Raw genomic sequence first — 25,444 nt, 5'->3', positions numbered from 1 at the left:
AATAAAACATTACTTTCCATTGGATGCTAAGGGGTAGGGGCCTCATCGTACTCAATGCTACGGGGCAGGTTACATATATTCCCCCAATACGAATTCCAGGGGTTCCAAATTTTGGACCATTTTCGGGGGCAACCTCGGGCTATTTGGACCGTCTTTCCGCTGTTCATGCACCAATCGAGGTATTTTTTCCAGTCTACAATCGTGCAATATTCCTTTTGGCTACCATTATCCCAAGAATAACCCATTGTGTTTGATGATTATTTAGGTCTGTGGGCTCCCAGATGTTTAGGAGTCATCTACTAGCCTCCGGACGGAGAGTGACTGTTAGTACTTCGCTGATTACATCATGTACCTTTCGCCAGTAGGATTGGATATGATCGCAGTCCCAAATTATATGGATAAATATGCCTAGCTGTATGCACCCCCTTCTACAGTCCCCCACCCCGGATACTCCCATATGTAGCAGTAGTGGCCCAGCAAAATAGATTCTGTGGAGGATTTTGAGTTGTACCAAGCTAAGGTGTGCTGGGATTACGACTATTCTCGGGGAGGACACTGCATCCTGCCACTCCTTATCGTCCAATTCAATGCCGTCCCTTACCCATTTTTACCATAGTGTGTGGAGGGGGTTTCCATGTTGTTAATCCGTTTTTTAATATATTAGAGATACGTTTTATTTGGGTAGATGACCGTCAAGTATCCTGTCCTCCAGAGGGGAGGCTTCAGAAGGGGAGGATCCCTTTGGGAGAAGCGATTGAAGTGCATGACTGGCCTATGCGTAGTAAAAATGTTCTGAGTTCGCTAGCTTGTTTTGTTGTTGAAGTGTGGTAAAGGGCTTCACCTTGCCCTTGTCCCAGAGGTCCCCAATACGCGAGATCCCAATAAGTTCCCATTTTTCAAATCCCTTTGATTTCCATAAGTCACCCAGCATTTGGGAGTCCCACAGCGGAGTTGCTAGTGTGGGTTTCTGCCCCCACCTAAGTGATCTGCTGGTCACATGCCAGACATCGGTCGAATGTTTAGTATGGCCCGTAAGTGAATATCTACCTGGTTTTGAATAGAGCACCAGATTGTAAAGGAGCCACCTATCCATGTTATATCCGAGGTCATCAGGTCGACCATATATGCTCTGATTAATACGCTCTGATTAATATGATGGGCTTTTTAGATGCAGAGCCATGATATTCAGCGTAAACAACATAATATTTTGGAAGTGCAGACTTACTTCGTGGTTAGAATGGAGAACAGGGTGGAAGATCTAGAGAATGCTGCGGGTCAACCAGAGTGACAGTGCCGTCAAATGGTATCACATTTCCATGTTTGTTTGATTTCCTCGAGCAGTAACAGTGAAAAGCTCTGTAATATTTTTCATTGGCTCTTTCCTTGGCTTACCTTTTGTAAAGCACCTTCACACCCTCCGAGATACACTACACTACAGATACATGTAAATGACGAAGTAGAAAAGAATGAAATCTTGAGTCTTCTGCTAGCACCAAGCTGAGTATGTGAAACCATTAGAGACATCCTCACTGGAGGTACACTGGTCTTACAGGTAACTAACTTCTTTTCCTTCATCATGCTAGCAGGCCCCCTGATTTGACCTAGACACAGGTTTGCACAAACCTTTTGTATATTCTCCTGTTCTGTAAATGGTACACACCTACAATCGGTAACAGGGCCCGTTTGTAAAATTAAAATAGCAAAAAGAAAATCCATCATATCACAAACCAATATTCCAGAATGTGTTGTGGAATATGTGTCTTGATATTCTTTTTATTCTAGCTTTCAATTGCGTTCTTAGTTAGGCTACAGCACAGAACAAATGTGGGAAAACTGGAAATATTACCAAGAGAACGTTCACTAAATGAGACCTATTTTAATAAGCTAAGATGAATAGATTTCACTCATATCTGCAAACAGGAAAGTTAAGAAGAATCTGTGGCTAATTTACTTTTTCTTTTTAGAAACAAAAGTTTAAAATAATCTTGCAGCCTGGATAGAGAATCTCTCAAAGCTCTCATTGTAAATCTCGCCTCACATGGTCAGATCTCACAAACGAACCTTTAATACTTCTGTAGGGCTTGATCATTGTAATGAAAAATTCAATTGTGATTATTTGTATTAAAGCTTTACCATCAGTGGACCTGCTTGCCTAACACTGCCCCTATGTTCAAATTGCAGCAAAAGCTTCAAGAAATGGAAAGAGTGGACAAATGGCTGAAAATGCTGAAGAAGTGGACAAAATACAAAAATAGTGAAAAGGTGATGTTAAAAGTCTCACTAGAGATCAGCACAACATGTTGATTAAGACCAACGTGCAAATAAGTCGTGTACACTCACCTCTGCAATCAACACTCTGTACTGCAGCACCATCCCTCACTTTCGATATTGAAGTTCTAAAATGGTTGCCTCCAGTCCTCCACATTTGTATTATATTTGTTTTCTCTTTTCAATGGAGTGTTTTGTAGCAAAGAGATTTTTTAAAAGTTTTTTTTTTAATCAAATGGCTCTCCAGGCAAGTGACCTATCCTGGAGTGGACTGACGTTTAATCCATTCCTTTCATCGATTGCAACATGGGCCTACCTGCTTAAAAGGCTTAAGATTCAGTTCCCTGCTCCTTTAAGGTGACTTCACTGTTCGCATTCATCCTTATGAACATCCCTGTTGGTAAAAACCTATTTCTAAAGCTGTGTTTTGCAAAACACTCTTTGCTGCAGCTTCACTCTCCCATTTGCAGTTAAACAAACACTTGATCTTGTTTAGGTCAGGCAGCCAGGAGCTAGACAAGCACTAAATGTGCATAGTTCTAGCTGCCTGAGCTGAACTTTGCCAGGCCGAGGATTTCATAACCCTGTGGGTGTGACCGCCTCAGCCTTGCAAAAGTGCTTTGAGGCCCTCACACTTGTGACGTGGGAGAGCATCACTGATTGCCCCAGACCTGCGCACTTCAGTATTAAACCCTGGAGTGCCCAGGGCCAAGCGTCAATCAGTAACACTCTTCACAGAGTTGGGTGGAGTCAGTAGTCTCACTAACCCCATCCCACTCTGCAACGAGTGAGGGACTGCTGCCTTCCCTCACTGGCTGTCCTTAGGTCGGCCAACGGGTCAAGGCAGCAGTCCTGACCCTCCTGGGACCTCCAATGCTTCCTTCTCTACAGTGAAGGTAAGCTTAATGTGTTTTTTTATGTTTGGGCGCTTGTGTGTATTTATCAATGTATATGTATTTGTGATTGACTGTTGTAAATGTGTGTGTATGCTGTACCGCCCTCCCTGGTGAAATTGCAATCCACCACTGCAAATATACATACTAATGATAGTTTACAAATATATAGATATTCTTAAAGCTCTACCTTACATATATATATATATATTACTTATGGCTAGTATATATATATATATATATATATATTTATTTATGCTTAACATGTTCATACGTCACTGCATAATTTACATATACGTTATTTGATTATATTGTTATGGGTCTCTGCTTTTTTATTTCTATCTGTCACAATGTGTGATCAGTTATATAATTTATTTTATTGGATGCTTATGAGTCTCTGTTTTTTTTATTTATCAAAATGTGTAAACATAATCATTATAAACTGTATCTATGTGTGCTTCACCATTGAAATACAGGGGAAAATATAAAATAAAAATTAACAAATATAAGTAATAGAAAATGCAAATAATTTCTCCCCCCCACAAAAAGCAATTAATACAAATACACCAAACAATAGCCTTATATATAGCAACACTTGAAAGTCTGAGTTTCTAACTATTTATCTATACATGCACATGTGGGACTTTATATAACACAGCTTTATATCTCTTTATTATTTCCCTCTGGATGTATATTTTTCTATGTAGTTATGTATCTATATATTTTTTACATTACTCCTTCTGTAGAAAAAAGAAAAAATGAAAAGCGCTTCAACACCTCTTCAAGGGTAGTAAACGCTATATAAATACAATTACACCACAATACAGTACAATCCTGATAGACACAACTCATGTTCACAATTTTCAGGCAGTAGCATAATGCAGCCTCCTGCAGCCCTGGTGGCACAGGCCCCCCTAAGCTTCAGAGGGCCCATTCAGCCTGAGGCCAATAAATACTTGTAAGATTTGGAAAATCAGGGGCCCCTAAGCACATTCTGCAGTGGGGGAGGACAGGCATCATTTTTCATGACGCAACTGTTTTCAGGGCTGAAAGAAGAACATCCGGCCCAGGTTGCGTTAGACTTCTGAGTCTGCCCCCTGGAACCATTCAGGTCTCTGAAGGAATGTAGATTGCTGCACATATGGATGTCCCATGAAAGGGAAAGTGATATTGGTGACCGTGAGGATCTTTTCATATGTGTGAAGAGTCTCTGGGCCTCACCTGCACTGCGATCAAGTTGTCTTCCCTGATTACATGAGAACCGAGGTAGTCAAATAGCTTTTTCCTCTCACGTAAGTAAACTGTTTCAGTTCAGTAGAAATAGCTTCATTTGCTCCAAAAGTAATCAAATCCTGAGAGAAGTCCCCTAACAGAATCAGGTTGGTATGCTAGTTCCAGACGCTTAAAGCTATGAATAGCACACTATCCATTTGAGACCCCAAAGGCTAGAATCTTGTGGACTACAAAAAACCATCCTGGTTTGATGTGACTAGGTAGAATCTTCTGTTACTTTTGTCCAAACACCTCTGAGGGATATCCACAGAAGGTGCCACGACATTCAATGGAAGCTCATTAAGAGCCCGGAAGACATCAGGAGCCCCCAGCAGCTGTGTTTATATTTAAACCCTTGTAGGAGCTGGAGTATGTTAGAAAGAGATGAACATTGGACTCCTCCGAGCATGTAGGTCACTTATTAAGTCTGTAAACACATCATTCTCTCTTCATTAGAGCCATTGTTGTGAGTGACCGAGTGTTTATCCACTGATGGGGTCCTACACATGACCTCAGTCTGAAACACTTCACACATCCCTCTGAATTGAATACATGCCTTTCACCACTTCACCTAGAATTTCCAATGTCTCTATTTTGCTACTATAGTTATTACTTATGAATTCTTCTTTTATCCTTCTGAGGTTATTGCTCTTGTGATGTCTGGTTGGAAGGATTTTCATCAGAATTGCTGGCTGACTTACCACCCACCAATGAAAAAGCTTTTCTCACCTTTTCCATGTCTTAAGAGGGTTTCTCCGCCTTTATTTGTGGAGAGGCCATGCTACTTTGAAAAGTTTTAGAGGTTGACTCGTCCCTCACACTTGTATGCCAAATGAATAAGAATTTTGAATGCTGGCTAAGTGGTATGGTGGTGAGTAAGCCTGTGTCTGCTGGGATCTGTGTTCATGAACAATTTTTAGTAGAACCACCATCAGTCAGTATCCCGCCAACAGCATCTGGTATGCCTTTATAGTTATGAGATTATCTACAAAGACTACACAGTTTTATTCAAAGGTCCTGACCTCCAGAATACTCTGTAATAGCATCCTCTCAGAACCCTTTTTCTTCAGTGTTTCTCTGATTTCTGGATTTTAAAAGGTTTGTTACTGTTCAAGGAGTTTTAATTCACCATGATGTTGCCTAGGGTCTAGTCAATTTCTATTTTAACTATTTTATTATTTGGTTATGTGTGAGTATTCTGCATAAGATCACATTTTCTTAAGCATGTGAATATAAAATAGAATATAATAAGTTATAATTCATATACCCATACTGTTTACTTAGCCCAAAAACGAATATAAAAAGTTTTTCGAGATTGTTAATGAAAACAAAAACTCCTTTCAATGCTTATGTGGCCCCTCATATCCTCCCCAGAGCCGGCTCAATAGATCATTGGGTTTTCAGTTTTATTTGTATGCAAACTATACATGAGTATCAATTCATCTAGATGAACTATCTGCTAAGCATTTATCTTTTTTTAATTGCGTTAATGCTTCATGACTTCTTAGATGACTACCAAGAATTCTCTAAAGTTAAAATCAAGAAAAAGGAAATCTTGGTTCTTGGAGGCCCACTTTTACTTTGGACTTAGGGCTTGTGGCCTAGAGAGTGAGGGAATCTGCCCACTCCTCTGAATGCAGCTTGTAATCTCCGTCATGTTTGATTCTGATCTACACCTGTTCTTCAAAGTAACACGATGGCCTCTACTCATTTTCTGCTGCTAAACGTGGTTAGAAAAATCTTGTTTTTTCTTGTTACCTGACAGTAAATGATGAATGATTCAATCGTTCATTCCTCTAGGTTTGACTATGGGAACGCCTTGTAGCTTGGTCTTTCCATGTAATTGGTCGCCAGGTTTCAACCTGTCCAAAATATGGTGGTGCACCTATTACTTGGACTTTGAAAGCATGACCCAGTAGAATTAAATACGGCTAAGCTGCTTTGGGTCCCTGTTAAATAGCCGATCTTCTTCATAGCCATGAGCTTGGTTCACGGGGCTCTGTGTGAATGTGGACCCGCATACATCCAAAAGAAAAATCCTTTGATCCTGGCCATCTTATTTAAGCCAACAAAGGGCTCCTTGCGATCAGTCGCTCAGGTTAGAAGATCTCGAGCAGGAGGGTGATCGTTCTCTTACCTTGTGGAATGCCTTTATATTGTACTTTTAGCTCATTCCCAACATCCTACCCTTTGGCAGTGTTTACACGTTTTCTGCTTTCAGCTTAGGATATGATGAAGAACTTCAGCGCTAGGACGCCTGAGGATTGCAGTGTGATCTACAAATATCAAAACCAGGACATCAATCCTGTGTCTCACTTCTATCTTTACTTTTCCCTAAAAATCACATTTGCAAAGGGCCTGGCCCTGCAACCACCTCCTGCTTCCTACAGCCATCTGTTCAAAGCAGAGAATGGCCGACAGTGGAGGGTTGGGTGCAGGACCAAGAGCAGCAGGGGCTGATTCATGGCAGAGATGTAGAACATCATAATTAAGTGTTCGTTCAGTCAGAAGTCATGCCTGCACCTCTGACCCAGGAATGAAGGAATTATATATGTATGTCATTCATGTATATGAAATTAAAGCCATGTTTAAAGCTCAGTTGTGTTTCCGAAATAGAACCACATGCCTCCAGTTATGGTTAACACCTGTCATGGTAATTATAACTCTCACAGCAGGTGCACTGCTCATGGCCTCACCTTTGATTTAACAGATGACTTCAGAAACCACTGGTCACCCTGCTCCGCAGGTTACATACTGCCACAACGGTTAGGGTCAGATATGGCCGTGGTGGAGAGAAATCAAAACCTATATTATCCACTGAAGGTGTCCGACAAGGATGTATTTTAGCACCCTTCTTATTTCTGGTCTATACAAACGGCTTAGAGGGCTTCTTGTTAGAAACATCTGCTGATTTTCCAAAAGATAAACGGAAGAAGAATCCCAATGTTGTCTTATGCAGATGACACTGTTTTAATGGCACTTACCCCCAATAGCATGCAGATTTCCCTGAATGCTTTTGATACATTTATGGGCAAATTAGAATTAGGTGTTAATTTTAGTAAATCCTTTGCCATGGCCTGTGGTCAAAAAAATGTTAAAACACGGAAATATGTGGTGAAGAACGCCACTATTGAGAAAGTGGATAACTTCTCTTATCTGGGTAACCTCTTTAACAAAAAATTGAGCTGGGAACCTTTGCTGATAGCACGGGTTCAGAAGGTTGCACAGTTAATTGAAGCTCTCTTCCGCTTTGCTAGCAAATTAGGCCAGCGACGTGTAGCAGAAATTACATCATTATATAAAGCCAAGTGTGTTTCTGCCTTGACCTATGGTGCAGGGGTTTGGGGTTCGTATAACTGTGAAAAAATACAAATTGTGGAAAACAAGTTTGTTAAACGTTTATTATCTGTCCCAATGGGCACATCTAATATATTTTGCCATGGAGAAGTTGGAATCGAGTTTATAAGTGATATTATTCACGTTGCCCCTTTAACACTATGGGCTAAGGTTTGGCAATCTGAAGAACTGAAACTAACAAAAGATATTATTCAAGATTGCCTTAAGCTTGATTATTACACCCAAATTCCGTGGCTACGATATGTTAGAGAGACTTTTAATAATATAGGTTTAGGTAAGATGTTTACAAATCCCGAACTGCTTGGTACGGATGCCAAGGAGATTATTAAAAATGCTTTCAGTATTAGTTTAGGTTCTTTTAAGACAAATAACCATGTATTAACTGTACGGGGAAAACCAGTTCGCCAGTACTATTTGTCATATATTACGAACACGCAATGGCGTTTTTATCTCACAAGATTTCGCCTTGGCACCTTACATTTTTTGTTTGCTTTCCCAAAGCAGGGGGGTTGGTGGGAGAAGTTACCCTATTGCCCCTGTAACAATGGGGTTTCACAAAATACTCTCCACCTTCTGCTTTTTTGCACTCTGTACAAAGTGCCAAGAAACACTTTCCTTAAACCATTATTAGAATCATTTGAAACGCGTTATTATAAAGAAGCGTATGATCACTTGTTATCCTTGTCAACTGCACGTATTTGTAATGCCGTTTTAAACTTTATTAGATCAGCTTTGGTAATTAGAAATAGATATTGATGGACTTTGGTCTTTTAAAAAATTATGTAAACATGTATTGTGATTTTATGGTTGATTAATTCTAATGTCTTTTTAAAATTGTCTATGTATACTTTTATGGTTTCTACTTGAAATCGAAATAAAGTTTTTGAACTGAACTGGACTTCAGAAATGAGATGACATATTTCCTTACCTTTAACATCATTAGTGACATATGAATATACATAATAATTACTTTGAATATATGTTGAAATATGAAGAAGTGAGTTGTGACTTGCATGACAGGTGTATGAGCACGTTTTCAGAGCAAACCATAACTGGGGGTCTTCAGGGGTTTTTCGGTTTGATTTTGCAACCATAACTGATCCTTTACTGTAATTTTTGTAAGTGAATTACAGATGTATTTTATACACATACTGAGGAGGTTTGGCTAAAGCTAAGCATAACTTCATATTAGTGCTTTTTCCCTAGATGGAAATATATGTGTTTTACTGATGGTTTAGTGGATAAATGTGATGGGTGTGTGGTAGGTGTGGTGGTGAATGATAATACTTCTTTATCATGTTACTGTCAGTTTGCTCCCTTATAAAGCAAAAAACGCTGAACAGAACTGCACCAACCTTGGGATGAAAGTAGGCGTTTACTCAGAGGAGTGGCTTTGCTTGAATTAGTGTAAATATGGTCACTTGTTTTTGAGATTTTAGCATTTGAAAAATATGTTGATAGGCTGCAAAGGGTGAAATTACAGAAATATCCTTTCTTTTGAAAATGTGTTTTTTGATTTGCCTATAATTTTTGCGACGTTTGCCAAAACTGCACGAAATGTGGCAGACTACTAGCATGTTTAGCTTGGTTAATGACTTTTTAAAATATGTGCTTCTTTATCAGAAAAAAACCACCAAGAAATCAGGCAAAAACTTTGCATGTTTATTCATCTATGGGGATGACAAGTGTCATGCAGATCCATTGCGGGAGTCAAAATAAAAAAAAACACGGGGGCAAAAAAGTATTCATGAATCTGTATGACATTTGGCAGGCTGTGTGCAAGTTAAGCCCAGAGCAGCATGTCAAGTTTCATGCAGATAAGGGCCAAAGTAAAGGGGTGGGGTTTTCAAAAAAGAATTGTTTTGCAAGTAACTTTGGTGCACTTTCACAGATCTGCACACCACTTGGTAGACACTTAGCATATTCAGCTTACTGCTGATATGTTGAGTTTCATGCCAATCCAGAAAGTGGGGGATTAAAAAATTGCTCATTTGCTGCAGACATAGGCGCTGTTTAATGACTCTGTAAGACATTTTGCAAGCTGTTACAAATTTAGGTTCAGTGTAGGGATTTCTGGTTTCAATGAAATGCAATAAGGTGGGCGGCAAAGTTAATTGGGGATTTTATTTACTAACACATTTTGTTGTCATTTTATAGATGGGCATGAAATTTGGTAGACTTTTTGCACGATTAACTTACTTCTGATATAATGCGATCATGTGAGCCCATCAAACGGGGCAGAAATTGTTCATTTGCTAATAACATTGGTACCCTTTTGCAACTTTGCAAAACTTTCATCAGGAATTTACATTAGTTTTCCGATGCTATGTCAGTGCAGAGATCCCAGGCTTCATGCACATCTAACACGATTAAACAGTGGATAAAAACAACTTTGATCTGCTTGTGACTTTGGCATAATTTAACAGACTTGTACACAACTGTGATACCAGAATTGTCTTAAACTTGCAAACTGCATGTACACCTGATGAATGGCTGCTTCTACGTTTGGCTGCGTGTGGCAAGCGACTCGTGCATACGATCAAAGGCAGAAGTGGTTAAGCTTGAGGCTGGTCTGTGCAGAGACAGACCATGGCTAGGCTTTGTACAGAACCCCAGCTGTGCACAGTTGAAAGCCACGCAGAATGGGGATAGGCAAAGTTTCTGAAGGGAGCTAAAACATAAAACACCAATTTTATTTACTACCCCAGTTTTACCCCCTCATATAGTTCTGCTCAAAAATTATCATCCCAAAAGTACCCAAGATTTACTTTTTTTTCCTAAGACAAGTGCAGGTTCGTCAAATGAAGTCTGAATTGTAAGCAAAAAAATGTTGCCTTTAAAGTCGAAACTCCGGCCTTACCACAACTGGAGTCACTATCTGAAAGGCAAAAGAGGATAATAAGATGACCAAATGTATCATGTCTAAACAAATAGAGAATCAGACCATCCCAGCAATCGTCTTTCATAATTCACTATCCTGTAAGATGTTAGTGATGTGGTGCATGGCTCATGTCCTTGTTCCCTTTCACAGATGTTCCGCAGGGTGTACAAAGGGATCCCGCTCATGGTGCGAGGCCAGGTCTGGTCACTCTTGCTGGACATTGAAACGCTCAAGACCGAGAACGAAGGAAAGTACGAGGTGAGCGAGTGTTACATAGAAATCAGCACCTTTGCATCCAGCTCTCGTTTAAAGTAATTTACGCTAGTTTGCGCTTGCATGCCACCTGGCGCGTTTTTAGGGTTTTCTGTGTCCTTTTCAACTGCTCTGTATCTTTTCTGCTGCTGCTAAATTATTGAATGCTGATTGACACTGGAGGCTCAACTCAACATGTGGGTCTTCAGACTACCTTCATTGCAAGGTGCATTCATTCCCCTTGGTAGACATATGAACTGTCTCACAAACTATGCCTTAAATTATTTTACAAATCAAAGGGACATCATATGATTTGATTTCAGTAAAGATGGCTGAACCGTTCGTCCCCAATATGCATGTACATTCCAATATTATAATTTCTAGCTTATTTGTCTTTATAATTGTATACCCCAATTCCACCTCCTTGACTATCACACGCAGGTAAGCTTCTCCTTTGGGATGCCTGCCAGACACGATTTAGAAGCTATTCTTCCATTCTCTTCATTAAAAGAATATTGTCTGTTTCTCCATGCACTGATGTGTGTGTGTACTTCATGCAGACCGCCTTCACGCTCACTTCTGTTGCAGCAAACAGTGCTCTGCATCACAACCAAGGGTATGATATCAACTGCGCTTCTCTGTGTCTATCAAACTGCCGCAGTGACACCATAGACTTTACGATAATGTGGAACGCGGCCAAGCACAGCTTCCATGGCTTTATAAATCAGGCTCATGGACGTCAAGGCCCTGCGTGCTAAAAATATAACATTTTGAAATAAATAAATATTTTCTGAGAGCAGGAGTAAAATGATATGTGGATTTTCCAAATACATCCTTGAAGAATTGAGAGGAAAAGTATAACCTTATTTATTTGTTCTTTTAATCAAGCAATGCTGCTGTGGCCAAGCCGTTACTAACAATCACACACATAATTCAATTTATGCATACGGGGAGCTCAGATACCTCTTTTGCGTGGGGACACTCACCTTGTTGCTGCCACTTCCTCTCGCCTTGCTGCCGGTTGCCTTGGTCCCCTCCCGCTGCCGCAGCCCACACCCACGCAGCGCGGCCAGCGCGGAGTGGGGGACCACAAGCCCCCGGATCCTTAGCGGCGGAAGCCGACTCCGCCCTCACCACGCCCGGAGGCGCATAAATCAGAGCTGAGCCCCGGTGGAGCGGGAGCTCAGATACCTCTTTTGAGTGGGGACACTCACCTTGTTGCTTTTATTTCCTCTTGCCATGCTGCCGGTTGCCTTGGTCCCCTCCCGCTACCGCAGCCCACAACAACGCAGCGCGGCCAGCGCGGAGTGGGGGGACCACAAGCCCCCAGGATCCTTAGCTGCGGAAGCCGCCTTTGCCCTCACCGTGCCCGGAGGCACATAAATTAGAGCTGAGCCCCCGCGTCGCGGGATCGCGCGCAGGTTAAGCCGGGTTAAGCCCGGGACAAGCGCTGGACCGTCTGTGGCCATCAGAGGCCAGAAGAGGCTGGGCCACCTCTCTAACATCTCATCTTCTGAACAGTAAGACTTTTTAAATTTGGACTGCCGCACTTGGTTGCAGGGGGTGTGATAGTGGGACACTAAAAATTTGTTTTAATTATCTCTTATTCATCCACTCTTACTATGGACAAAAGGAGAGTGGGGGACAGGGTGGTGGGCACACTTGATGCCTTTCTCGTAAGAGCAGAATCAGTATTAATTCACAAGATTGAGGCCACTGAAGGTAGACTCTCCCTTGATCCTTCTCTCTTGAGGAGGGGATCACTACCATTACCATGTGCCCAGCGACCTATCACCCATATAGTACCAGATGCAGTTGTTTCTACTACAAACCTCTTTGTCACGATCACCAAGTTTGTTCCCCACTAGTCCAGACCAGCTTACTCTTCAGCCCCAGAGTATTGTGAATAGGCCAGCCATGGTAACGACAAGAGGGATGAAGGCCTTGGGTGCTACTAATAAAGAACCCCCTAAATAAAAAAAGAAAGGGGCGTGGCGCCAAGATACAGAAATCGCCCACAGCACTCAGCGGAACGAGCGGGGTATTTGTCTTTGGTAATTCAAATACTAAATCCACAGTTAACCCCCCTACGGTTACTAATAATCCTCCTCTAAGTAAAGGGGACATTTGTACTTTATTAAAAGAGCAATTGGTAGCCTTCCTAGAGCCGATTCTAAAAAGATTGGACTCGGTTGATAGTAGATTAACAAAAATTGAAGTGGCATTGGCACGACCGCCCCAACTGACTCCGGCACAGTCTAGTAAACAGGCCTTAACATGCACTATTCCATTTAGAGTAAGGGAAATTCATAGGGATCAGGGTGGTGTAAAGACGAACGCCCAGATACTGGTGGGAGGGGAGCAACAAGCAGGGAGGAGTAAGGGCTCTCCCGCTAAGGGTACAAGTGTTGACAAGATTTTACCCGATCGAAGGCTACAAGAGACAGAGGGACCTCGGAGGCAGGAAATTAATGGAAATGATGGCTGGACAGAGAGGTCGCCCCACCTCCACTTACCACCCGAAGCAACTCCCTACACAGTAATACTAGTGAATGTCCCCCCCCTTATCCAGGGCTCATATGAGCACTGGTCAACCCTTAAAAATAAGGCCCTCTACTACTTAAATAAAAAAAACTGGCTTAGGGGATGCCTTATTTCAAGAGTTTAAAATGGTAAGACGCATTGAGTGGGTCGGGCATGCTGCAAAATCCTTGCCAGGAGACTGTGTGGTTTTGAGCTTCAGGTCTCCAGGTCTGGTCCGTCGCAGTCTTGAGATGGTTGGTCACGACTCACTAGATAGGGCTGCCATTGGTATTCTTTCCCTTGGTTTCTTTTACAAGCAATTCACCTTTTCTAGACCTAGGAAAGCCTGAGCCCCACAGGGTGACTGCCTCAGGCCTAACTTTTCTATCCAGCTTAACAATCGCTTTGAGGCCTTTTCCACGCTGGAAGAAATTGATTGACAGGGGGCGGACGCACAGGGGGTTTAGTGAACGGGGTGTTGAGGAATTGGCAAGGATCATTACGCCGCCTGGCTCCTTTATTCCAGTAGTTTGTAAAGCACCAACCCTCTCCCAAACTCTCATGGCATTGGTGCCCGACAAACTCTTATTGGCAAAAGTAGCCACCTCTGGGTGTGCTGACTCTGCTCCCCAGATAACTCAGATGGCTATATCTTCTTGGAACATAGCGGGTCTGGAGTCAAAGGTTATTTCAGCCGACTGGTCATCCTATATCGAAGGTGTAGATATTTGGGCATTCCAAGAAACCTGGGCAACTGCTCCCGTGTTCCACACTGGGTATTTAAATTTCTCTAAACCAGCAATAAGGGGCCATAGAGGGAGAGCAGTGGGGGAGGGGGGGTTAACCTGTTGGGTAAGGCAACATGAGGGGAGAACTGTAGATGAGATCTATCTTGATAGTCCAGACATTCTGGTCATTAGAGTTAAATCTACAAAGGGCCTGGACTTACTCTTGTTTAATGTTTATGCATGGGGCCAACCGGGTGGTAAGTGCTCACAGGTTATTGTTTCTCTAGAGACATATCTTGCAGATAGTGCTCATAATGCAAATCTACTAATTGCAGGAGATTTTAATACCTGCTTTGAGCCCCTGGATGAGGAAGATGGTAGGCTCAGTTATGAGGTGGATGCGCTCTGGGGTGTGCCACAGTTGGACCTCCAGCCAATTAAAAAATGGACTGAGGTGGCCCTCCAAGTTAAAGGTTTGTGTTTGGAATGGGGCCTCAGGGCGGTTAACGGAAGGGCAGTGTCCGACGCTCGGGGTGCGGCAACCTTTGATAATGGGCGATCTCAAAGCTGCATAGACTACATTCTAGAGAATGTGGAAATATGATCACTAGTTTTAGACATGGAAGTTCAAAGTCGCCCCGAAAGTGATCACAACCCCTTGGTCCTCACTCTGAATGAAAGGAGCTTCTGCGGCAAGCTTTCTATGGAGGCTGATACCTGTCCTATCCAAGTAATCATGGCTAACGACCTGAGAAGGGTCCGATGGGCCAAGGTGGCCCTTGATGAAAGGAAGAGGCAAGGAATCAGGGCCCTAGTGTCAGGGTCATTAAAGGAACTTAATGAATGTGGAACATAAGAGGTTCTTAATAATAAATGAGCAGGGATTCATAATGAGCTTTTTACTGGGTTGAACAACTTTTTGGTCAATACCAAGCCAATAAGGAAGATCTCCAACCTTAAACCCAACTCATGGTACAACGAATTGTGTAGGCTTGCTCAGAAGGCTTAAGTGGCAGCCATTAAATCAAGGAACCACCGTACTATCCAACTGTCTAGAGTAGCCTACAAATCTGCCTTACGAAAGGCAAAGAGAGATTGGGACGAGGGGCACTGGTAGGACCTGCTGCTAACATGTCAAGGTAGGAACATGAACCAGTTTTGGGACTTGATAAAATGGGGAAATGGGCAAAGGTCAGTTATCCCAAATACAATGTGGAACCGCAGCAGTGGGTTGCCTTTTTTGAAGCTCAATTTCAGAAGGGCACTAAAAGTGATGCCCATGCCCCGCACATTAGCTTAGAAACCCTTGTGCTATTTAGCACTAAAGAGGTTGAGGCAGTTCTGCAGATTATTCCAAGTGGCAAGGCTCCTGGGCCTGATTGCATCCCAGCAGACTTTTTTAAGCAGGACCCTGATCTCTTGATCCCATATATTACGAACCTAATTAACGCCAGAGCAGAGGGAGCTCCAATTCCCGCATCATGGTGCGGGAGGCAATCATCCCGATTTATAAGAAGGGTGATCGCTCCGTGCCGGCTAATTATAGGCCTATAAGCCTTATCGATGCCCTGCAGAAAATCGTAGCAAGAGTTATATTGGGCAGGATCCAGTGCTGGATGCTTGAAAAGGATATCCTTACCCCACTACAAGCTGGGTTCCGGGCCAATATGGGGACCCTGGACCAAGTCTTTAGATTTGTCATGCTTTACTGGAAGGAGGTACTGCTGGGAAAAGGTATGATCTTTGCTGCTTTCGTGGACCTAAAATCTGCGTTTGACCTAGTTCCAAGATCTAAATTGTGGGACGTTTTGCTAGGACTGGGGATGTCCAAGCAACTAGTTTCCTGAGTGGTAAGACTTCATAGTTCCAATTATGCCCAGGTCCGCTGGGGCAAACCTGGGGAGGTCACAGAGAAATTTGTATTGGGGACAGGCGTCCGACAAGGGTCCGTGCTGGCTCCCACCCTATTTTCACTTTTTATAAATGGGGTGGTCCAGTACTTCGATAACTTCCCTACGGACGCGCCTATGCTAGCTGGACAAAGGGTGCCCCTGCTTATGTTTGCAGATGACACCCTGATTTTATCGAAGACGAGACAGGGGCTACAGTTGACTCTGTCTCGCTTTGAGGAGTTCTGCTGTAATCATGAACTGGTGGTCAATGTAGAGAAGACTAAGTTTATGGTGCTCCATGGGGCTAAACCCATAACATCAAGAGTTTTCATGAGCGGAAAACTCTTGGAGCAGACTAATGTCTTCACCTACTTGGGGGTTACCTTTGGCGAGAAATTGAATTGGTCTCCACAATTAAAGTTACTGGCATTGAAACATAGGCAGTCACACACCAAGCCGATGGCTCCTGTTGCCAAAATGTACTCCACTAAAATTATTCCTGGATTTTTGTACGGGGCTGAGATATGGGGAGCATGTAATTTACATTGTCTAGCATTAGCCCAGAACAAATTCCTAAGATCAATCGTGGGCCTCCCCAAATCTACCCTGCGTATCCCCCTGCTGTTAGACCTTGGTTGCCATGCAATAAAGGATATTGCACGGTATAGGATGCTGGCCTTCTGGAGAAGGCTGTGGATTACACCAGAACTACACTTATTTGCAAGGGGCCTGACAGAAGTCAGGGGACTGGACTGTTCGAATAAAATCACATGGTTATCTAGTATTAAATCTTTGCTCATCGAAATGGGGATGAGGGATTTGTGGGATAGTCCTTAGTCTGAAAATTTCCCATCTAAATTAATTTATAGAACTGCTTACTGGAACCTCATTAAAATCGGGAGGTACTCCACTTTGACTAGCTCATCCCTGTCTAGAGAGTTTTGTGACCTTAAAGATGAACCCTGTATGGAAAGCTATTGGGATCTAATAACGAAGCCTAGAGATCGCAAGCTTTACCACCAGTTCCGAGTGGAGACACTACCACTTAGGAAGTTCACATGCATTTGGATAACAGGTACAGGAGATAAATGTCCGTTTTGTCCTGATGAAATTGAAGATATTGGACATCTCCTTTACGTTTGTCCTGCCTATCAGCAACCTCGGAATGTGTGACTTAATCCCTTATGTAGATCTTTGGTGACCAGTTCTGCACTGGTCACCAAAAGGCTATTGAAAGCTGGTTGTAACGAGATTGCAGTTATTGGGGTGGCCAAATTTCTGAGTTGGTCCTGGGCCCTTCGGGAGAAAAACAGGGGGTCCTTATAGTTAGCAATAGATATTCTTGTGTACGGCATGGTATGAAATAGGAAGTAATTAGGGGAGCCTGTGTACTACTGTCACCATGACAGCAGCGCAGTGTTTGGTCGCCTTTGTATGATCTGCACACAGGTTGTGCGTTACAGCACGGTGGAGAACATGCAAAGTGCACATGACTGGCCAGCCCAAGACTGCCGGTTAAACCGGAATGCACACTTAAGTGCACATACCACTCCTTCCCTGCTGGCTGTAACGACAGTCAATCCCTGTCCCAAACTGGCTTCAGCAAGGCAAGGAAAAATAAAATTATAATGACAGTGAATTATTATAATTTTATTTTTCCTTTTTAACACTGCTAAAAAGCAGAGGGACGACGCTCTTCCTCCATAGCGGAGGAGCCGCTGCTGTCCAATGGAGAACTGTATTAGGGTTAAAGCAGCGGTGAGTAGCATTTATTTGGCCATCCTTTGGCCCAGCAACGTCCTATCACCCAGAGTGGTGAGTAGGGACAGAGTATACCGACCATACAAAAAAGACGGCTGGAACACACCTTGCTCATTAGATAATACTTCAAAACGAACTTAAGGAGACCACCTGAACCAGATACATCTTAAGAATTTCGAGCACCCTGGGCCAAAGGTATTTTTGGGGACCCATGTTTGGAACAGCTTTGAATTTGTGATTCAATTTCAGCTCTTTGATGCCCCCTTTGGCCAAGTCACTGACAGTGCACAGACCCACTTGTCTACATTCTTAATGTGTTTTGATCTAATATTCAGATATAGTGATGTGTTTTTCAATATTACAGCACAGCAGCCCCTCACAAAAAATACAGCAAATAATCTCTGTGACACCCTCTTATTTCTCAAATGCAAGGGCCTTTTTTGATATAAAATAACCTGTTTTTAGTAATGTCGCATGAATCACAAACACAATATGCCTCTGCAAAATGTCTGTAATTCCTTCACACATCACACACATTAAAAATTAATTAAAAGAAAAAGGTATTTAAAACACTCTGTTTAAGAAGTATGCAAGGTCATTAGAACAAGACTCTCTGCAGAGGCGGCTCTATCAGGGGGCCCCCTTAAAGGATGTGGCCCTGGGCCAGAACCCACTTTTCCCATCCCTTAAAACGTCTCTGGCCCGAACTGGTAAATGTTAGTACATTTCCCCTGCGTCACTGTAAGGACGCCTCTTATCCTGAAAAGGTGCCTGGGTGCAGCTGCCCTGCCTTAGAGGGGCGGAATGCATCAAAGCCAGCGAACCTCCAAACATCACACAGGCAGGAAACTGAGCTCTGGCTTGTGTGAGGTCTCAGTCTGGGCATAGAGTTTGCCAGGATGGCTAAATATTCTACTGGAGAAGTAAGACGGGATAGACTACTTCAGAATAATAATACTAAAAAAAATAATAGCAACAGTAGTAATAATAATAATTTGTTTATTCGGTTTACAAAAATCATGCAAACCTTAAGAAGGTATTTAAAATCACGTAGAACCTTATTTTTAGGTCGAGCCTAGTGCAGCTCCCATGCGCTCCCCTAGGTAAAACGACCTCTTGGAATCACTCAGGACTCAGGACACGCTCGTGCGTGTGTTTGTTTGTTGCTCTTTGCGTGTGAAGACAGCACGCAATTGGGCAAAGGTGGGTGTATGTCCCACCGTTGCCAGGAATTGTAGCCGCTCACGGCCTACGGCTTGCGGTTACGCACAGTGTGCCATCTGTTTTTCTACAGCGGGGGGCACCAGCGTGCGCACACAATACTCCCGGGCTTGTTATCTGTGCGTGAGTGCTGCTGCTCCTGCCGTACGTGTCTGAGCTATCAGCCCCAGCCCGTCTGCCTTGGGTCACTTCCTGTTTGCCCTCCTCTCAGAACCTAGCTTTGTGGCATGACAGTCAACAAGAGACGAGTGCGGCAATTACCGAGGGCCGAGGCGAGAGAGGTAAAAAGGTTACACATTCACAGCAGAAGCACAGACTGGGTAAATGCCGCACGCTACCTGCCGGCTCTTTGTGCCCGAAACAGCTTCAAAGACAAATACCGGGGCCTGAGCTTTCACCTCAGCCCGGGATGTTGTAATACCCACGTCGGGCCCAGCCGTTCTCTTGCAAATGTATCCAAGTACTGCAGAGGAGCACGTGCCGCCGAGAGCAAGGTCTGTCAGATGCAGTCGCAGCTACTGCTATCCAGACACCATCATGAAAGGAGCTTCGGAGAGCGAGGGCACCACGAGGGCATGCCGGGGTAGAAGCATGGGTGTGTGTATTGAACCTACTTTCATAACGCGGCTTTCATCCCAAGACCCACAGTACTCCTTTCATGCTCAGCACCATGATCACTTGCCACTTCCGTTTGTGATGCAAGACTCTCCGGCAGCATGGCCGTGGCCGGGGTTGCCCTGGTAGTGTGCAGAGTGCATCTTGAAAGTGGTCAACAGCGCTGCTGCCCTGGCGTTTATACTTCTCAGGAATAAAGTAGTGTGGCTGGCTTCTAACTTAGATCATCACTTATGTCAATCCCCCCCCCCACACTCAGTGACGTAACTGGGGCCTCCATGCAGGATGTGCTGAAGGTCCCCGGAGTCTCCCCTATCTCACATTCATTGGCCTTGGGTTGAATGAAGCCCCTCTTGAATGGTCCCTTGCCTGCAGGACCCTTTGTTAACCCCTGCATCATAGTACTTAGCCCTGCACCTCCACCTTTCGCATTTGGGATGCCAGGCAGTGATCTGGCATTAACCATCTCTTCCTAACATGGACCTTATTTGAAGCTTTGGGAGCTGGACCTTAACTTATTTAAGACCACTTAACCCTAGGTATACACATTCCTCTTATTAGCATAATTAAAAATGTTAAACCCATTGCTAAAGCTGCTTTGTGCATACCCCTTCTATGCATTAGTTCCACTTAATATGTACACAAACTTTCAAAGCACACCTGCCCAGTTTATGTTTATGGTGTGCAGGCCTGCATACGGGACTCATCTCCCCGCAGGACCACTCGAGATATCTTAGGGCCAAATGAACAAATAATTTTAACGGTTAACAATGCTATAATTCGGCTTTTGCGACCATTTAAATGCTTATTGCTGCTTACCACTCTAATTTGAGAAGTGGGAAATGCTTTTTGACTTCTAAAATGAAATTCCAAATGGCTACTGATTCTGTGTCAGAAAGGGGCGTGTTGGATACAACCCTTCAAAATTCCTGATTGGTATCATATTTATCAATGTTTTGCAATCAAAGACAGGTTGTGCTTCACTACACGTTATTATTTGAAGTTTGGGGATAGACCATGCTTTTAAAAGTACTCATTCAAGTCTGCATGTGTTAAAGCTCATAATTCAGGATTGTCTTGAGGTTCTTGCAGGCTTGAGTTGCAAATGCTTAGTAGTTCCCCAAGGAAAGGCAGGCCCGTCGCGTTACTGTGGCAGGGGCCGCCATGTTAGAAGCACATATGGGTAATATGGAGTCTGAAAACTGTGAGCATTTTTATTGGTTCATAATTACACAAACCCACACGAAAATGCACTGCAGGACAGGTAATTTTTCAAGCGCTAAATATGGTTATCATGAGAATGGATAGACGATATAAATAATTACGTTACTAAACCGACAGCATGATTAATGGTTTGTTTCAAATGTACACAAACACACGTCTAGGTAAAAGTTGCAGACAAAGCTAAGGTTTTCCTCCCTCGGTTTTCAACTAGTAAAACAGGCATTGGCATAAGGTCCCAAAGGCGAGACCTATTGCCTATGCCAATGCTTGTTAACAATGGTAGGCCTTGTGAAAGTGCGTCCCCAGATTGTTTGAACTGCTGCTTGTTCAATGAGTCAGCAGTGTAAAGCATCCTCTGAAGCACTGTGTGTTTGACTCCATGGTGACAATCCTGAATCCCAGCTGGTCCATTCAGACTTTCATCCTCCCCATGTAAATTAACTCAACTACCAATAAACAACTGGTAGTCACAAGCATGTCTGGTGGTGAAGGTGAGCTACACAGATGCACACGATGCGTACAACACGGGGTGGGGGGTTAACCAGTATTTAGGGAAATTGTGCACAAAGATGCAATGTTTGACCTGTATTTCTGGGGAAAAGTGTACTCGTCATAACCCCTGTCCCCCCACCCCCACACCCGGGGCGACTCAGACTTGCCAGGCATATCAAGAGTATTGTGGACGATTGCACCAAGACCCCTTACTTGAGGACTTTGTAAGAGGAGATACAGATGCAATAAAATAACTGAAAATACTGATAGAATAAACAGGAGGGCAAGTTGGTAACAACTAAATATGCTAATGGAGCGGTGGGGAGAGGGGAGAGGTCAGTAACAGTGAGGCACCTTTCCCTGAACAGCAACAGAAATGTGTCACCATTTTCTTATGCACTTGGTTCTGTGTCAAGCTCTGGACCCCTCTAGGGCTACAGAGATGATGCATTTGAAAAGCACTGTCGGTTCTAGTGAGCAAAATAGACTCTGGGATCAGTACATTTGTTTTTTCTTGCAAAGTCACAGTTCTCCGCGCTGAGAATTTCTTGAAAGTAATTGGCTTTCATTGATTAATATATAAACCCGGGTCAATTCAGGAGAGCCGCGCGCTTGCTTTAGTCCAAAGGCTTCGGAAAGCGCAGGCGCCTATCAATCCGCACGTGCGTGGCACAGTGTCGGGTCTTTCTCTGTTTCCGGAAGAAGTATTGGACTGACATGAGCGGTAATGTGTGGTGGACAAAGTCTTCAATTCAGAGGTTAGCAGCAGACCCCGTAGCAGTTCAGAGCTCCCAACTTAACTCTGTTTCTATTACCACTTCTGCCTCACTGTCATTGAACGATTCAGAAAAGGGGGGTGGTGATGAACAGAGTATCTGAATTAAGCAGAACACTCCTACCCAGTCAAGAGATCAGGGCTTGATCCATCACCGTTTTTTAGCTCACTGCACCATCCCAGCTCAGAACCTGGCTACATGCAAATTAGTCTGCCCCCGGCCCAGTGCATCATGGGAACACGGCAGACCAAACTACCAAGCCAATTCTTTTACTGGAAAGGAAACAAGCTTCCGGGGACCCGTTTCTGGCATTACAGCCATCTTCGGCCCGGCTTGCTTGAATCCTGATGGTGCAGTGAGCAAGGGACTCATGTCTGAGCATACCCTTAAACGCTTATGGTGGACAAAACGATTCAGAAAAGGGGGGTGGTGATGAACAGAGTATCTGAATTAAGCAGAACACTCCTACCCAGTCAAGAGATCAGGGCTTGATCCATCACTGTTTTTTAGCTCACTGCACCATCCCAGCTCAGAACCTGGCTACATGCAAATTAGTCTGTCCCTGGCCCAGTGCATCATGGGAACAGGGCAGACCAAACTACCAAGCCAATTCTTTTACTGGAAAGGAAACAAGCTTCCGGGGACCGGTTTCTGGCATTACAGCCGTCTTCGGCCCGGCTTGCTTGAATCCTGATGGTGCAGTGAGCAAGGGACTCATGTCTGAGCATACCCTTCCACGCTTATGGTGGACAAAACGATTCAGAAAAGGGGGGTGGTGATGAACAGAGTATCTGAATTAAGCAGAACACTCCTACCCAGTCAAGAGATCAGAGCTTGATCCATCACCGTTTTTTAGCTCACTGCACTATCCCAGCTCAGAACCTGGCTACATGCAAATTAGTCTGTCCCTGGCCCAGTCCCGGGAGCATGCGACCATATGGGGTGCGCGCTCCCGCAAGGAAATGGCCAGACGTGCACGCGTTGCCATTGCAAGCAATGCAACGCGTGCACGTCTTTGCAGGGAAAGCTGTGCCGATGGCATTAGGTCTTTCTCCTATGCAGGGCATGCGCGCTGCATAGGCGAGACCTAAAATGAGCTTAGCTGTGTTTTCTGCCCTCATGACTGGCATCAGGTCAACGAAGAGAACTGTGGGCCTCGGACATCGGTATCACTGCCAGAGAAGTGCTGTTGGCATCTCGTCAAGGGAATATTCGATACAGACATGTGAATATCCATTGAAGAGCACTTCATAGTGTTTAAGGGATCGCACTTCTGTTTGTCAAAATAAAATTAACACAAAGCTTGAAAAGCCATCAACACTAGTTAATCAAGCCACACTGCAACTCTGAAATCCAAGTAGAGGCGCAGCTAGGAAACAACTTTCAAACTTTATGAACTGCCGGGCAGATGATGCTGGCGATATGCTCTGGTGTCACGAGTGTCGTGTTGGTACTGCCACCCACCATATTTGATGTCCTGTAGTCTTTAGATGTGAGCGAGCCACTGAATGCTCGAGCCATGCTCGAGCCTGATGTCAGGCTGTGGTGCAGCTCAAGGAACGCTCGGACCCTTCGAGCCCAAAGCGAGCCGAGCTTTGATGTGTCTTCTGTCTGCCACCTACATTCTACCGTCATGCGCCTAGAAGAATAGGCAAAGCAGACGACCTATGTAAAACGGGCACGAGAAACAGATACTCATTTAGTGGCTGAACTGTACAATGTGAAACAAGGAAACATATGACCAATCCCGGGTTCCCAGCTTCATAAAATTGTGTGATCCTTGACAAATATTTTTTTAACAAAGCTTCCTTTTTTAATTATCACGCTTTCAAATTGCTGTCTGAAAATAACGTGTTTGATTTATTATATTGTAATGCTGCTCCATTTAAGAATCCAGGTTATATATTATAGGGTATACATGACAAGTCACTTGCCCCTTAGTTCACCAGTGGCATTGTTGTCAGGGGCAGGAATGTTTTCAAATGATCACCTTTAATAAGTGCCTCACAGTGCAGTGATATAATCAAACGTGGTAAGGTAGAACACTTCGTCGTTAAATGCTTCAACATTTTTTGACTTTTGAAGCGACTTTATTTTATTTTTACATGACTTCCATGCCAATTATTGGCAGGGCTTGGCTCGTGCACAGGCTCTCTGAGCCCAGCCAAATCTTTGGCTCGGCTCGCCCTGTTAATTTCTTGACTTTCCCAGCTCTAGTATCCTTTAGTTAGCAGAGCAAACAGTCGGTGCTCCACTGCTTGTGCCTGATTAAGTTATCTAGGACTGCTGCTTACTTTTGTTAGCAAGCTCTTGAAATGGAAATAAAAAAGTGCTAAAGTTTGTGCACTTTCACTCTCAAAGGCTCATCTTTGAGCGTGTAAGACCTCCATGAGACAGGCAGCTCCATTGTCAATAGGGTTTGCGCCTGTTCCGAGATAACATACCGGCCATCTATTCAAGTTTAAGATTCTACAAAGGCTGGGACTAACAGGTAGATTCATCAATGTCCCGATTTGCGAGTCCTTAATAGCGATTATTAAGGAATCGCTATTAAGGACTTGCAAATCGGAATTCATGTAGAAATCGCTAAATAAATTGTGATTCCTACAGCCTCCTTATTTGCGATTAGCAAATTGCTAATCGCAAATAAGGAATAACTCCCCATTCATTCCTATGGGCCTAAAAGCCCATAGGAATGAATGGGGAGTCATTCCTTATTTGCGATTAGCAATTTGCTAATCGCAAATAAGGATTTCGATTTCAAGGGTGCCAGGGGTGTCCAAAGGACACCCTGTAGCACCCCTGAAATGTAATCTACATTGGTGTTGCGCACACACATGTCCAAAGGACATGTGTGTGTGTAACATGTAACTTAGAAAAATGCATTTAAATGCATTTTTCTAAGTTTTCGCTATTTACCACGAGGTTTGACCTGGGGTTAAATAGCGTCCCAAAATTGAGTTTTCGCAATTTTAAAATGGTTCATGAATTGCATTTAAGGAATCTCAAATAGAGATTCCTTAAATGCAATTCCTCGCAAATGTGCGAATTCTTTAATAGCGAATGTTGCATTTGAGATGATGAATCCCAAATGCAAAAATTGCACTCGCAAAGGGCCAGATTCTCAGAATCTGGCCCTTTGCGACCGCAATTAAGCTTGATGAATCTGGACGATAATTCTTAATTTGAACTTTAAATAAAAGTGTATGTATTTTTAGCATGGCCTGTCTGAGTTTACTTTAATTATCAGTCAGAGGTCATTAGAGCAGCTGTCGAACTGTTTTCTTCT

General features: G+C 43.5%; 1 protein-coding gene across 1 annotated transcript in view; it reads left to right on the top strand.

Annotated features, from left to right (window-relative positions):
• The window catches only part of LOC147733247 (uncharacterized), a 531,395-nt gene that overhangs the window by 428,909 nt on the left and 77,042 nt on the right, over positions 1 to 25,444 (top strand). The window contains exons 8-9 of the mRNA XM_086957810.1: positions 2,182 to 2,262; positions 10,822 to 10,929. Coding sequence (XP_086813936.1) covers positions 2,182 to 2,262; positions 10,822 to 10,929 — 189 coding nt within the window. The remainder of the gene's footprint in view (positions 1 to 2,181; positions 2,263 to 10,821; positions 10,930 to 25,444) is intronic.

The sequence above is a fragment of the Lissotriton vulgaris genome, chromosome 2_1, assembly GCF_964263255.1.
Source record: "Lissotriton vulgaris chromosome 2_1, aLisVul1.2, whole genome shotgun sequence".
Lineage (NCBI taxonomy): Eukaryota > Metazoa > Chordata > Amphibia > Caudata > Salamandridae > Lissotriton > Lissotriton vulgaris.
This window is presented reverse-complemented; position numbering and strand designations above follow the sequence as displayed.